Genomic DNA, 15,000 nt, shown 5'->3' on the forward strand with positions numbered 1-15,000 from the left:
TATATTTAATGAAACATTACAGCACAACGAGAAAAACCAAAAGTAATACGATAATAAAAAAAATTGGACGACATATCCCACATTACGTTCATCCAAATTAAATATATGTACTAGAAAGTATAGAAAGAAACCTGTTGCTAATGAAGATGACATACAGCTCAGAATTGTTCCATGTAAAGATCGTAGTTCCTTTATTCGCAAATGTAGGTAAGCGACTAATATAAGACAGGGTATAGATAATAGCATTAGAATGGCAACGACGACAATCTGACTGCGACTAATATGCTCTGCCACCGATGTAATACAAACAATGGCGAATGTAATGCCGGATATATTACTTATATCAATGCAATAATTATTATACAATTCATACGAATCGTTTGCATATAAATCCATTACAAGTAACGAGCCATCTTGAACGACAAAAAACAAATCATCTACATCGTTATATAAGATTGATCTGTAAAAAAGATTAAATGAAAGGAAATACAGCGTCTTGATCGGAAAACTGGACATATTTCACATTAATTATAAATTAAATAAAAATTATTAACTCAATATTCCCAGCAAAGAATATAAAGAAATTGGGGCTTGTCAGTTGGTACGTAAAGGAGTTGTCATTCAGTACCTAACTCTAAGTATGTATTGGTAGAATTTTTGTATTAGAATTGGAGCTCCAACCACTTAACCACACTTTCCAAACATACATACATGGATAAAATCGTACATACAAATTTTAGGAAAAATAAACAACATTTAAATTTCTACATTCGCAGATTTTTTAATTTGTTTTGCCCACATCTAATCAGTAAACATTTATAAATATATTTTTCGGACTTAAAATCTCTTTTTTTGCAAAAAAAAAGTTTATTTTAAATAATTTTTTCATTTTCAATACAAATATACAACTTTGTTTTGTCAATTTTAATTTCAACACATAAAAATTAATTGTCAAAAAAATTAAAAAAAAATTTTTTTAGTTTGTGAAAAATAAAAATATTTCGGATTGTTAAATGCGATAAAATTGTGTAAAAAATTAATAAATAGTTATGTTTTTGTGAAAAAACGTCGTTCAAGTCCTATTATCCCGGTATTTTCGCGAAAAAGTTTTGAAGTATTATGAAGGAATTGAGTTCTCACAAGTGTGTTGAATTTACACAGAACTCGTCTGTGAAGAGAAGGAAATGTTATTGTTGTAAAACAATGTCATAGTCCAAATTCTTATTATTCTTTGATTCCCCGTCTCAAGTTCAAGTCTTACTTGGGAATTATTATTTTATTCCAAGTTGTAATGATATTTTTAATTATAAGAATACTAAAAAAATAGTTTTATTGCTACGCATTTTCGTGTCCGCATGCTATGTCACTTTAAGAGACCGCATTTTACATCTTAAAATTTTAACAAGTATGAATGAATAGTCGGGCATTTCATGTAGATTGTTTTTAAAATGATAAGTGCAAACATGGGCCTATCCTTATAAATTTTGGCAGAGGATTTAACGTCTTCATGAAAATTTTCAACCGATTTCAACCCTTTCAATAGCGTTCGCCCTTGGACATAAGAAGAGTATGAAGACAGATAGACAGACGAACAGTAAAGCCATATGACCTTATTTCTCCATAAAACGAGAAATATAACCATATGACTTTATATCCATATAAGAAATTAAATAAAACCAGTATGGTTTATTGCTCATTTCATTTTTTTCATAATTTAAATTTATTCGACAACTTTTATTAAAAAATGTAGATAAGTTCACAAATAAATATAATAAAGTTCAGTTCACAAATGAAAATTCATTTGTATACTAAGGTTGCGTATACTTTCGAGTGGCACTTCAGTTAAATCACCTTATAAAAGTAGTTCTAAATAGACCGCCTACGGCCGGACGCAAGGACTTTCTTTTCTATGGTATGTCCAACAACGGCTTCGCTTAATAAATACTTCCGAAATAGCCGGTCTAGGATTTACAACTTTATTATATGTCAATACCGGTTTTGGAGTTAAAATATTTTGATATATACATATATGTATACATATATCCCGCTCGCATCACACTAAATTATCACACAGGGAATAGTATAAGCTTTTATTTCGCAAAAAATGAAACAAAAACGTCCTTTTTGAAAAAATTGGGAAAAACTTTATAGTATTTTCTAAGGTCAATAGGTGAAAAGTTACACTATTTGAATAAAACCCTGTATGACTACAATCTCCAATTGACAGCCTCTAAGACCGACCGATAGAGCTGAAACTAGAACTAACCTTAAGCTGGAGGTCCACACCACGCGTTCTACGCTTTCTCTCATTCTATGCGTCTGTCAAAAAAGTAGAATCAATGTATTTGTATGCTGAAAGTTACAAGCACAAAAGCGTAGAATGCCTTGACGCGTAGAATGCTTAAAGTTGATCTACTTTCTACTTTTATAAGCGTCACAAGCGGCGCACGAACATGTCAGCTGATTTTGACATTTTATATTCATTATTTAAAGCGTAAACCGTTGCATGTAACTTGAAGCGTAGAATACGAAGAAGGTATGAAAAGCGCGTAATGCTTTAACACGAAGACGCATAGTGTGGACTTCCGACTTTGGTGCAAATTTCGTCAAAATCGGTTTTTTAAGTTGAGTTCTTCGACATGAAATTCCCAATAAAATATTTTTATACCCTTCACCTTCGAGAGAAGGGTATATATAAGTTTGACATTCCGTTTGTAATTTCTATAATATAATTTTCCGACCCCATAAAGTATATATATTCTGGATCCTTATAGGTAGCGGAGTTGATTAAGCTATGTCCGTCTGTCTGTCCGTCCGTCTGTGTGTTTGTTGAAATCAGTTTTTAGAGGACCCCAGATATCGGCGAGATCCGAATCTTCAATAATTCTGTTAGTCATGCTTTCAAGAAGATCGCTATTTAAATCGGTCGGTAAATAACGAAGATATGGGCAAAAATCCGAGACAAACTCTGAAAATTTGAAAATGGCCATAAAAAAATTTACCCAAATTCAAAAACGAAACATTGCACCAAATAATACACAAGTTGCAAAAACACATAATTTTTTTATACCCTTCGTGAGAAATACCCTTCTATGTGCTTTACGTGAGTACCTAAAGCGTTGCATTATCTCACGGTGGTACTTTTTCAACCACTGGGTGTGTAAAAAGTAAACAACTAACGGTATGACGGATTGAGCTGGTCCATGTACAAGTACTTTGCTATCTAATCATTGACAATTGCTGCCCCGTTGCTTAAATTCCGAGATTCTTAATTCAAATCCATGCCTAATATATACGAAAACATACATACATGTATAATACATATTATTTAAGAAAATGTTATAAATTTTAGTTAAAAACGCAAAAGAAATATAAAATTTAAGTTTTCTAAATTATTTATGCAACACGTGTTTCAAAATTACTTCTTTCGATTTATTATCCCCTACAAAAATGTTCATTAAATCTATGTAAAATTTACAGTATGATATTTTCATCCCTGAAAGTAGAATTAGTAAAGTTTTTTAATACCGTTTGATTTCTTCAACTTTTAATTTTTGCTCACTCTCCTCCAAGTTTTTTTTTAAATGTCTCCCAGATTTAAAATAAGCCCTATGTTTTTATCTCTGTTTTTTGTTTGTTTTTAAATAAAGTAGTTAGTTAGTTTGTTTTGCTTGTTTTTAAATAAAGTAGTTAGTTAGTTTGAAAGGAGGGTGCATATACATCAAATCCGAAGAAATACATCTAGGCCTCTATCGGGCCTGTTGTACGCTCCTTAACCAGTGCCACAGGTGGGAATCGAACCCACAACCTCTGTCTACCAGACTAGAACACTAACCTACCGGAGGCCACTTAAATAAAGAAAAAGTAACCTTTTTGGATTGATGGGATGTTTTAGAATATTGTTTTATAGTTTCAATAAATATATTCACTAAAATAATTCCATTTTAGATCGGTATAGAATTTTGGAACAGGGGTATGTAATATATCTTTATAAGCAAGAAATAAATTTTATTTGGCTGTCTTTTGTTTAAAAAGTCTATCCTTCAGGTTAATGTTATAGAGATTTTCCCTTATAACACCTGACAAAGACCTCTTTCACCCGACTTACTATAACCGAATTTTTCCTTATTGATTAGAATAACCCAAGAAAAGAATATCATCAAATACATACATCTGAGGGCTTTTGAGCTCGTAATTATAATTGCAGCTCCAAAAAATATTAAATAAAAAAATATTTTATTGGGAATTTCATGTCGAAGAATTCAACTCAAAAAACTGATTTTGTCGAAATTTGCACCAAAGTCGAAAGTCCACACTACGCGTCTTCGCACTAAAGCATTACGCGCTTTTCATGCGACGAAATTTATTCCAAATTCTTTCCAAGCATTGTGTACTGACTAGGGATGCCAAACGGAAATTCCCGAAAATCCTGGGATTTTCGGGATTTGAAAGTACCGAAAACCGGGATTTTTACAAAAGAGATCCCGGGGATTTTAAAATCCCGAAGTTTATATATTTTTCCGCTAGATTTATATATTATAAAATATTAAATAAGAGAATTTTAATAGTTTTTGATTAAAAAATAAGCAGGATCATAAGATTTTAAATATTTCTGCCTATTTTTAAATCGAATTAATTAATTCATTGAGTAATTTTTTAGGCTTAAAATGACTCTACTAACTTACAAAGTGAAATATGCTTTCCCCAAGCCCCCAGTTTGAGGCATAAAATTTGGAAGATGAATTTACGGTTACATAAAATGTATTTATCCTGAATTTCACTATGGCACTGGGCCCGAAATTCAACAGGGACTTCAAGGCTAGTATAAAACTTAGTTGTGCCGCTTTTTGTGGATATACGAGTATATTAAACACAATAATGAGCTTCTCGGGGCAAACCCAATATACCCTACCCAGGGTATAAAAAAAGACAACATATAGGCGTTGATACTATCGGATATGGATATATCAGAATCTATACTAGCAGTCAACCTGCTAATAAGATGGCGAGATGATAATTCTCTAATTTGGGTAAGAGGACACGATATATAACTAGAAATAATATTGCTGATAACTTGGCAAAAGCAGGAACTACGATGGCTATATTTGATATAGACCAGCTTTGTAGTGTTTCCCTAGCGGCCATTAGAAACCATATATCCGATATTCAGCTAAAGACGGTTGGTCACATGAGTGGTGTATCTAGAAAGCACTGTATTTAAATAACTATTTTATTATTTTTAGTACTTTAAATTAATTAATTTTACAAAAATTTCACAAAATACTTATGGATAAGCTTTTTGTATTAATAAACACATACTTAATGTATTCATATTGTAATATGAAATAGAAAATTTTATTTTGTCGGTAAATTATTAAGGTTTTTCGGAAATTTATTTATATTTTTCTGGGTTTAGAAATCCCGGGACTTTTAAAAATCAGTCCCGATTGGCATCCCTAGCACTGCCCAGCAGTTCGACGGGACAGCCCAGAACTGACCACTTAACCTACCACTTGTGGTGGCCCCTAGCCACCTGACTACCCAGGTGACCGACCATTTTAACATGGGCTTGTCCTACGAGGAAGTCAATCGTCACCCTACACCCTACAAAGAGACAGTAAAGAGACGATTCCCTCCGCTCTCGCTTACAAAGGGGGCACTAAAGTGACGACTGTTTTCATTCTAGATTACAAAGGGTTTATTAGGCACTATCGAATATAGAACTCTTAAGGTACTATTAGACGATATGTATTTTACATATGTACTATCAAAATTTCCACCTGTAAAAGTTGTACATATCGTCTGATACATATGAAACATTTCATATGTAAACTACCTTTACTTGTTTTAATTTTATTTAAAATTATTACAAGCCACGTCAGATTTTTGTTTCGAGTTTTTACTTAAATGGTTTAGTACAAGGGTGCCTAAACCCTAAGCACTTGGTACTCTTTTTTTGTAAATGCGCGTAGCTATAGGCAGTGTGTTTTCTATACACTTGTATGCGCTAAGCACTAGCAATACGTTGTTGTTGTTCTTTACTGCATTCAAGCAAGAGTAACACAACAACACTTTCATATTCTTTGCTGTTTTTGCTTTTGTTTATCGTAAAAAATTTGTTTAAAAAAACACTTCGAAAAAATTGGTGTTAGTTTTAAATTTCAAAATTCCATTATTCGCATACAAATTATTGTACTATCACTCACAACCTAATCTCATTTAATTGATAACTATTGTGTATGACTTTTTTGGAATATAAAACAAGGAATAATATAATTTTACATGAAAAATTTAAATATCTAAATGACAAATAAGTAAAATGAAATCTGATTGAAATATTCTTTTTCCCTTTACAAATCGATAATTGGAATAGAATGTAAATGTCATCATTTGGGACTAAACAATACTCGAGGTTTTGGAGGCCGAGTTGATCTTCGAGGAGCAATCGGAGTTGTGGGCATTGTTCGTTCTTGAATAGGATCTGTTGTTTTAAATTGTGGAGTCTGTGGTGTTACCTTTGGTGTTGTCTAATTTGGATTCTCTGTTCCTTGGGTCTGTTCCCTTGGCGTTAACTGGCTATTCGGTGTTAATCTAATATTATGACTTAATTGTATGTTCGGCGTTAATTGCACATTAGGCGTTAATTGCTGATAAGGTGTTGAATGACCATTAGGTACTCCTGTAGAGCTTCTATCGTGGTGACTTGGTGTGGGAAGATACAATTCACTTCTTTCTGGCACTTTTCCATTTGAATAAACCTGACCATTCTCAGTATTTCCTTTACAAGATGTCAAACCTCTTATTTGATCTACGTGTCGTTTAAACATTTTACCTTGGTAAGCGATAATGTAGGCTTTTTACAATAGAACCCATTTATCCATATTTTTAAACGGTCTTCTGATGGTTTAAAAGTTCAGAATGTAGGTTGAAAATGCTCTTCTTGCTTTTTGATAACTTTTGTGTACAAATCTTCCGGTTTAATTAGATCAAGAGGAGTTCGTAAAACTCGTCCTAAAAACAGTTGAGATGGTGGTTACCTGTGGTAGAATATGGTGCTTTCCAATACTTACGTAAAAATATGTTTCAATTTTGCCGAAGATTATTCCGGGAAGTTTGCATCGCTCTTAAATCATCTTTTACCGTTTGGACATTTATCTCGGCTTGTTCATTAGAAGACGGATGATATGGGGCTACAAATTTGTGATATTTTACACCTACTGATTTCAGAAAAACTTTAAACTTTTTGACACAAAGCGAAAATATCGTCTAAAATAGCTATGGTTGCACTTGATGTTATTGATTGTGTTACTTTTATTTCTAGCCATTTACTATAAGCATCTGAGATCCCAAGTAACATCATATCCGCAAAAGGACCGGCATAATCGATGTGTATCCTCTCCCAAGGACCTTTCGGGTATTCCCAATTGTGTTCTCTGAATTTTGGTGAAGCATGGGCATGTTTGGCACAGTCTAAACATTCTTTAACGGCATTTTCTATATCTCTATCTAATCCTGGCCAATATATATACGATCTAGCCATTCCTTTCATCTTCACCATTCCCAAGTGTGCTGTAAGTAAGTCTTTCAATACTAACTTCCTGAGTGATACTGGAATCACAATTCGATGCTCAAACACCAAAAAATTTGCTGCTAGTTTGTAGTTAGATTTTGGAGATTTATATCCAGCACGAGTTGGGCACTGCCCTGATTCGAGTAAATGTACAATTTTCCCTAAATGTTCATCTTTTGAGTTTCAGCAGCTACACTTTCAGCATTTATTGGCAACTGGTTTATTTGACGAATTCGTCATATTCTTCTTCATTATTATTTTCACATGAGAATTTCGCAGAAGAGTGACTATAAATGAAATTTACTGATTTTAATGGAAGTCTTGAGCAGTAATCTGCATTCGAATTTTCCTTGGTAGACTTAAAAATGGCATCATAGTTAAAATTAGCTAGAAAAAATGGAAGTCTTGAGCAGTAATCTGCAATCGAATTTTCCTTGGTAGACTTAAAAATTACATCATAGTTAAAATTAGCTAGAAAGTCAACATAATTAGCCATACGGCTAATACACAAGTTTGGAAGAGACTTCTCGGGATGAAGAATTTGTGTGAGAGGCTTATGGTTTGTTATTAACGAAAAGTGACAAGCATAAAGATATAGGAAAAATTTCTTAACAGCTAAAACTTCCTTGTCAATTTGAGCATATCGTTGCTCTGTAAACGTCATTGTGCGACTCGCATATGCTATTGGACGTTCTTGACCGTTGCTAAGACGATGGGAAAGAACGGCACCTAATCCAGTCTTACTAGCATCAGGTGCTAATAGAAGTGGCAAAGATGTATCGTAGGGCTTTAAAATCTGAGGTGATACCAATATGTTTTTTATATCTTCATTGGATTTATTTGCTTCTTCGGATCATTTAAATTCTTCACCTTTTAACATGTCTCGTAGCGGTCTTTCTCTCGTAGCCAGATCTGGTATAAAGGAAGTATAGTAAGTTGCCTTACCAAAAAATAACTGATTTCAGATTTGTGAATTTCATTGGAATCAATTTTGTGACCCAAAAATTCGACTCCTGGAGTGGCGAAGACACATTATGACCGGTTTAGTCGCAAACCATGTTGTCTCATTCTTTCTAAGATCATATCCAGTTTGTTCAGCATTATTATTCTGTACAACATGAGTGGTTGAGGCCCATTCTGAAAATTCGACTCGTTTGTAGTAATCCAAAGCATATGCATCTCTCAGAGCTAGTGGTATTTCTCGAGCTTTTGCGAAGATTGGACTTGCATCAGCTTTAAGGTGAACTGATATTGGTGGTCCTGACAACAAACCAGCAACTTCACCAAACACATCTCCATATCTTGCCAATAGTTGATTTAGAGTTTTCTGTTGATGTTGAGTTAAATTTGGGGTATCGTTTGTAATGGCGTTAATAGTACTTGTACATTCAGATGAGGAAAACAGATCGGAAAATTTAATTTCGCGAATAAACTGCGCTATATTCATACAATTTTAGTTTTCATGAAGTATTACCAACTTACGTTGGTAACCGCCCAACACATGAGATTCTATGGCGACTGTAACTAGTGAATTGTCTATCTGTTCTTTGTAAGGAAAAATGGTTTTTAATACTTCGAAGAGTTTTTAAACTTATGATACCATAAGGTGCTCCTATGTCTAACTCCATGTTAATAGGTCGTCCGTTTTGTTTTTAAACTTCGGCGGCGAAAACCCTAGTTTGTTTGTCATTTCATTTAAAGGTATTGCGTCTGAACTATTGACTTGCACTGATGTATTTTGAGTGACTTCCAGAGATTGACCGATTTCGTATGCCGCAGCAAATGTACCAGGTTTCTTTCCAATAATTGAATTACATATTTCTCGAGATTCCAAACCATACAGAAGCTGCTCAGCATTCTATCAAGGAAAGTTTCATATTCGCAATTAACTGCAGCTTGCTTGAGTCGCAGAACAAAACTAGCTATTGTTTTATCATTTGATTGAGTAATTTTCCGAAATTTAATGCTTTCAGCAAACTTATTTTTTGCAGCATCGTTATGATTAATTAAAGGCTTTTTTAATTCTTCATATGGTTAATCTTCTGGTTGTAATGATTAATTAAAACCTTATTAATTCTTCATATGGTAAATCTTCTTGTTATAATGGACTCACTAAAAGTCGAAGAGCTGAGTTTAATTCTGTACCCATACTGACTCTTGCATATTAAACATGTATCTCTACTGGAAAAAAGCTAAGCTGTAATGCCCAACCAAATCGTGTGAAATAATATTTCACTGTTGTTGATTGTGATGAGCTATATTCTGACATTGTGAATACTGAATACTTCTGAACTACGGACGTCGATGCTTTAGAAGACGCATCCGCGAATGCTTTCTGAATTGCGTTCGCGAACTTTGCCGTAAGGGACTTTATATTGTTTGGTGGAATAAACATCGTGCTATTCCACTTCTGACACCAATGATTTCTGAAGATAGTTTGTGTGTATGTGTGTATTGTGTATTTAAAATTGCGATTTATTGTTTTGCTTATAAAAATAAAAATCATAAGCAGACTTTTTCATAAATGTTTACAAAATAAATCTCAATTGTAGCGAGTTATTTTGTTTTTCTTTTCGGTTACTCTGCCTAAAATTTTGTACGTAAATAACAGACTTTTAAAGACTAAGTTTAAGCTAACTAATTATATTTTAATGCTTAACTTAGGTTCCTAACGCAGAAATGTCCCAACATTTCATATTTTGCAATATATAAACCGACTTTTAAGGACTACCTACAAGTTAGATATCATATCATACAGAAGTGCCAAAAATTCTCTGGATAGCAGTTTGAAATTGAAGTCTATTAATTTTAAAGTACTAATGTCATGACTTCTAATGCCAATACACCCTTATGTTCAAATAGTCAGTTTGGCCCATTAAAAATGTAATCCACAACTAACTGAGAAAAAGTTATGTAACTTATAATACATTAAAAGTTAGTTGAATTGTTGTTGGCAGGGTTACTGCAGTGGATTTTAAACACATACAATATGTACATACGTATTACAGGGATTTCCAATTTCTAAAGGCAGTGTATACTCAGTCTCCATATCTTCAATGCAATTGTCAAACAGTGTTACATTAATGAGGTTTGGTGTAAATTGCAGGTTCGCGGATCCACACATCGCCCCGCTTTGATTCTCTTCACTCATGCTTAGGCTTTCGCCAATGGGGCAACATTTCTTTAGGCGCGAATTTTTATGTCGATAAAGGTTTTTGCGTTTTTGTCTTTGAGAACAGTCTTTTGGGAAATTATCCAACTCTGAAGCTGGTGTTGTCGTCTCAGTGTATCTGAAATAAAAGAATAGATAGAAAATATAATTAAGCATATACATTAAAATAAATCCTGAAACCAACAAAAATTATATGAGGATATCTATATATATAAAAACTAGCTAATACCCGGTGTGCTCCGCTACCCCAATCGAAATTAAATACATAATAACCAAAAAAATTATTTATTTACTTACTAAATTATAAAATTTGTCTTAAAGATTTATTATAATTTCTCTTGATGACAATATATTTAATTTAAATTCTAAAATAATACATTAATGATCTATTTATTTCTTATACTTGCTTAAACTTAATATATACTTTTATTCTTAAAAAATAATTCATATTCTTATGCCTCGGGATATGCAATATTTTTTATTTTACCCTCTAGTATAAATAAAAAACTCACTTAAAGATTTTGAAAATTCTAATCTATCTATCTATCTATCTATCTATCTATCTATCTATCTATCTATCTATCTATCTATCTATCTATCTATCTATCTATCTATCTATCTATCTATCTATCTATCTATCTATCTATCTATCTATCTATCTATTATCTATCTATCTATCTATCTATCTATCTATCTATCTATCTATCTATCTATCTATCTATCTATCTATCTATCTATCTATCTATCTATCTATCTATCTATCTATCTATCTATCTATCTATCTATCTATCTATCTATCTATCTATCTATCTATCTATCTATCTATCTATCTATCTATCTATCTATCTATCTATCTATCTATCTATCTATCTATCTATCTATCTATCTATCTATCTATCTATCTATCTATCTATCTATCTATCTATCTATCTATCTATCTATCTATCTATCTATCTATCTATCTATCTATCTATCTATCTATCTATCTATCTATCTATCTATCTATCTATCTATCTATCTTTCTATCTATCTATCTATCTATCTATCTATCTATCTATCTATGAAAAGTTGGAATTTTCAAGATATATGAAATTTTTATTTAATTTATATATGTGGTGCCAATGTTCGCATGAATGTTTAAGTTATTCATATAAAATTTTAAGACCCTAGTTTCTTAGATATACGATTTTTTCTATTTAATTTATGTGAGGGCTTCAAGCTCACCAGATAAAAGTCCGCCCTTTTTCCTCCAAAATTTCCCGATGAATATTGAAGTAATATATGCAACATTTGATGAATCTAGTTCTATATTTTCCTCGAAAAACAATATTTTGTATTTTATTCATATGGGAGATGTCAAGTCCTTATTAATAGTTCTCTCGTTATACTCTAACCCCCTTATTCACAAACAAATTTTATTTATAAAAGGTCTATAAAACAAAATTTCCATACAAAATCTAATTTATAAACCATTTATAAAATAAAAATATTGTTTGTAAATAAGGGGGAAAATGTTCAGATGATTGTCAAAATTCTCCAAGTATTATTTAATGATTTTAGCTCTAATATATTCTCATAAATACGAATTTTTCTATTTGATTTATATAGGGTGGTCCGCCAATTTATTACCCAAAATGTTTATATGGATGTTAATGTTATTAAACGAATTTTTGTATTTAATTTATATGGGAGGTACCACGCCCCCAACGCTATCCCTCTCACATTTTATCCTAAATAATCATATTGAAACTAAAGTGGCCCGACAAAATTTGAAGACTTTAACATTTATATTATCTTAAGATAAACGAATTTTTTGTATTTAATTTATATGTGGGGTGCCACGCTCCCTAACGCTAGTCAGCCGACTTTTTATCCCATATAATCATATTGACACTAAAGTTCCTCCGGCGTGTCTCCTCGCCCACTTCAAAATAAAAAGTAGCCTATTACCTATTCCAGACATACAGGAATACGAACAAAATCGGTTCAGCCGTTTAGTAGTCTATAACGTTCAAACATATAAACATACAAACAAACACACATTCGTTTTTATACCCTACACCACTTTAGTGGGGATGGTATATTGGGTTTGTGTTGATGTTTGTAACATAGAAAAATATTCGTCCTATACCCACCTTAAAGTATACCAATCGGCTTAGAATCATTTTCTGAGTCGATTAAGCTATGTCCGTCCGTCTGGCTGGCTGGCTGTCCATGTAAACCTTGTGCGCAAGGTACAGGTTGCAATTTTGAAGATAATTAGATGAAATTTGGCACACACGCTTCTTTTGGCCCAAGGACGAAGCCTATTGAAAATGGTTAAAATCGGTCCATTATTTCGACTAGCCCCCATACAACCGTACCCCCCAAATAGGGCCTTTTGGCTTATAATTAATTTAAATGATCTATTATGTTAACAAAAGTCGACAAAACTTAGTTTTATAGAACTTTAAATGACACTACCGATTTTTGTAATTATCGGGCTTCATTTGACCCTATCCCCCATACAAACTCCCCTTCAGAAAATGACTTAAAGGTCAAAATTCAATTACAAACACTAATAACACTTTTAAATTCTACATAAATAATATTGAAGAAGACTTAACTCCCCCTACCAACATTTTTAAGGATAGGGCCCTCTTGTAAAAAAATTTTTTTTGCCAAAATAAAAGTAAAAATACTCCGGAATGAAGTTAAAAAGCAAACCAAATGTTTAATTTTTTTAAATAATCCCCATTTTTAACATACATACTGACAGGTGTAGGGTATCATATGGTATTTTTCCCTACTCCCCTTTGAGCCCTCTTGTAAAAAAATTTTTTTTGCCAAAATAAAAGTAAAAATACTCCGGAATGAAGTTAAAAAGCAAATCAAATGTTTAATTTTTTTAAATAATCCCCATTTTTAACATACATACTGACAGGTGTAGGGTATCATATGGTCGGCTACGCCCGACTATACATTCGTACTTGTTATATATATATAGAAGATAGAAATAAGAAGAACAGAGAAGATAGATGAATGTGTGTTTATTTGTCTGAGGGTTTGCTTGAAGTCTATAAACTGCTAAACGGCTGGACCGATTTTCTTGAAATTTTCACAGTGTCTTTCTGCATGTCTGGAAGGAACTATAGGCTACCTTTTATTTCAAAATGTCAGGTGGGCTAGGTGCCACGGCTACATATAAAATCTGTTTTAAGAGTCGCATATCTCAGAAACTGCAACAACTAGCTACAGTGGGCGTGGCACCTTCCATATAAACAAATCTTATCAAAATCAAAAAGGCTGACTTTCATTAGGGGGAATAGAATCCCCATATTAATAAAATAGAAAAATTTTATGTCTGGGAAACTATTCTAGCAAAAATTCTCAAATTTTGCACGAAAATTTATTTTAATATGAACATTTGGTACAATGCACATTGGATATATCTAGTTTATTATATTATACTACGCAGTGTTTGACATTTAAAAGTGTTAAATACAGCGATGGTGAATCGTATATACCCATTATCAACGTACGTTAAAGATAATTTGTGTAGGATACCTAATAAATCGATCATCTAAATAAATCGATCATTTTGTTGTTTGTTACCAAGATTTACTTATATATGTATTTGATTTATACTGAATTCACTGTTGTCAAATTTTATTATAAATAATAATAATTAAAATTAATGATTTTCTATTACTATACATATGTAAGGCCAATTATATACGATCCGCATTGTTATAGGATTTTGACTTCTATAAAACTATGTCGACTTTCACCGCTATACAGATTTCTTAATATTTATAATCATTAAAGGGGAATATGGACCAAAACCCTTTGAATTTAGAAGGGTGATTTTGGCCCTTTATAACTTTTGAACTAATTAACAAAATAAAATTTTTATAATTTTTTTTGTAACACCTCCCTGTTTTGTACTTTTTTTAAATTTTTTCCTTTTTGGGTGTAAAATGGGAGAAAACTGTATTTATGGTACTTTTTTAGCACATTAAGAAAACTTTTACGGTTTATTGAATTATTCCTATTATATTACGAACTAAGGCGCAATTTACATGAAGACTTTTCAGACGTCTGTTTTTTCCAATTCGCAATTTTTAATGTTTTCATGTAAAAAAAGACATAATTATTTATTTTACATGACCATAATATCAACAGTACGAATCAGTTTAAAGAGGAATGTCAAAAACAATCATGAAAATCCCAAATCATGTTTGTTTTCTTACCCCCCCATTCTCCTCTTCCCCGCTCA

The 15,000-nt window shown here is 32.3% G+C and overlaps 1 protein-coding gene across 6 annotated transcripts in view; it reads right to left on the bottom strand.

The window, feature by feature from the left end:
• LOC111691096 (probable G-protein coupled receptor Mth-like 14) overlaps positions 1-15,000 on the bottom strand; it is a 65,673-nt gene that overhangs the window by 41,270 nt on the left and 9,403 nt on the right. For 5 of the 6 annotated variants that reach the window (XR_006940997.1, XM_046951679.1, XM_046951676.1 and 2 more), the window contains exons 2-3: positions 10,570-10,860; positions 1-460 (exon numbers count right to left, since the gene is read on the bottom strand). Coding sequence is in view for 5 of the 6 variants with exons in the window: in XM_046951679.1 (XP_046807635.1) it covers positions 1-460; positions 10,570-10,860 (751 nt within the window). In the remaining variant the exon portion in view is untranslated. The remainder of the gene's footprint in view (positions 461-10,569; positions 10,861-15,000) is intronic. The other variant, XM_046951680.1, reaches the window with a different exon arrangement.

The sequence above is a fragment of the Lucilia cuprina genome, chromosome 5 (assembly GCF_022045245.1).
Source record: "Lucilia cuprina isolate Lc7/37 chromosome 5, ASM2204524v1, whole genome shotgun sequence".
In the NCBI taxonomy this organism is placed as follows: Eukaryota; Metazoa; Arthropoda; class Insecta; order Diptera; family Calliphoridae; genus Lucilia; species Lucilia cuprina.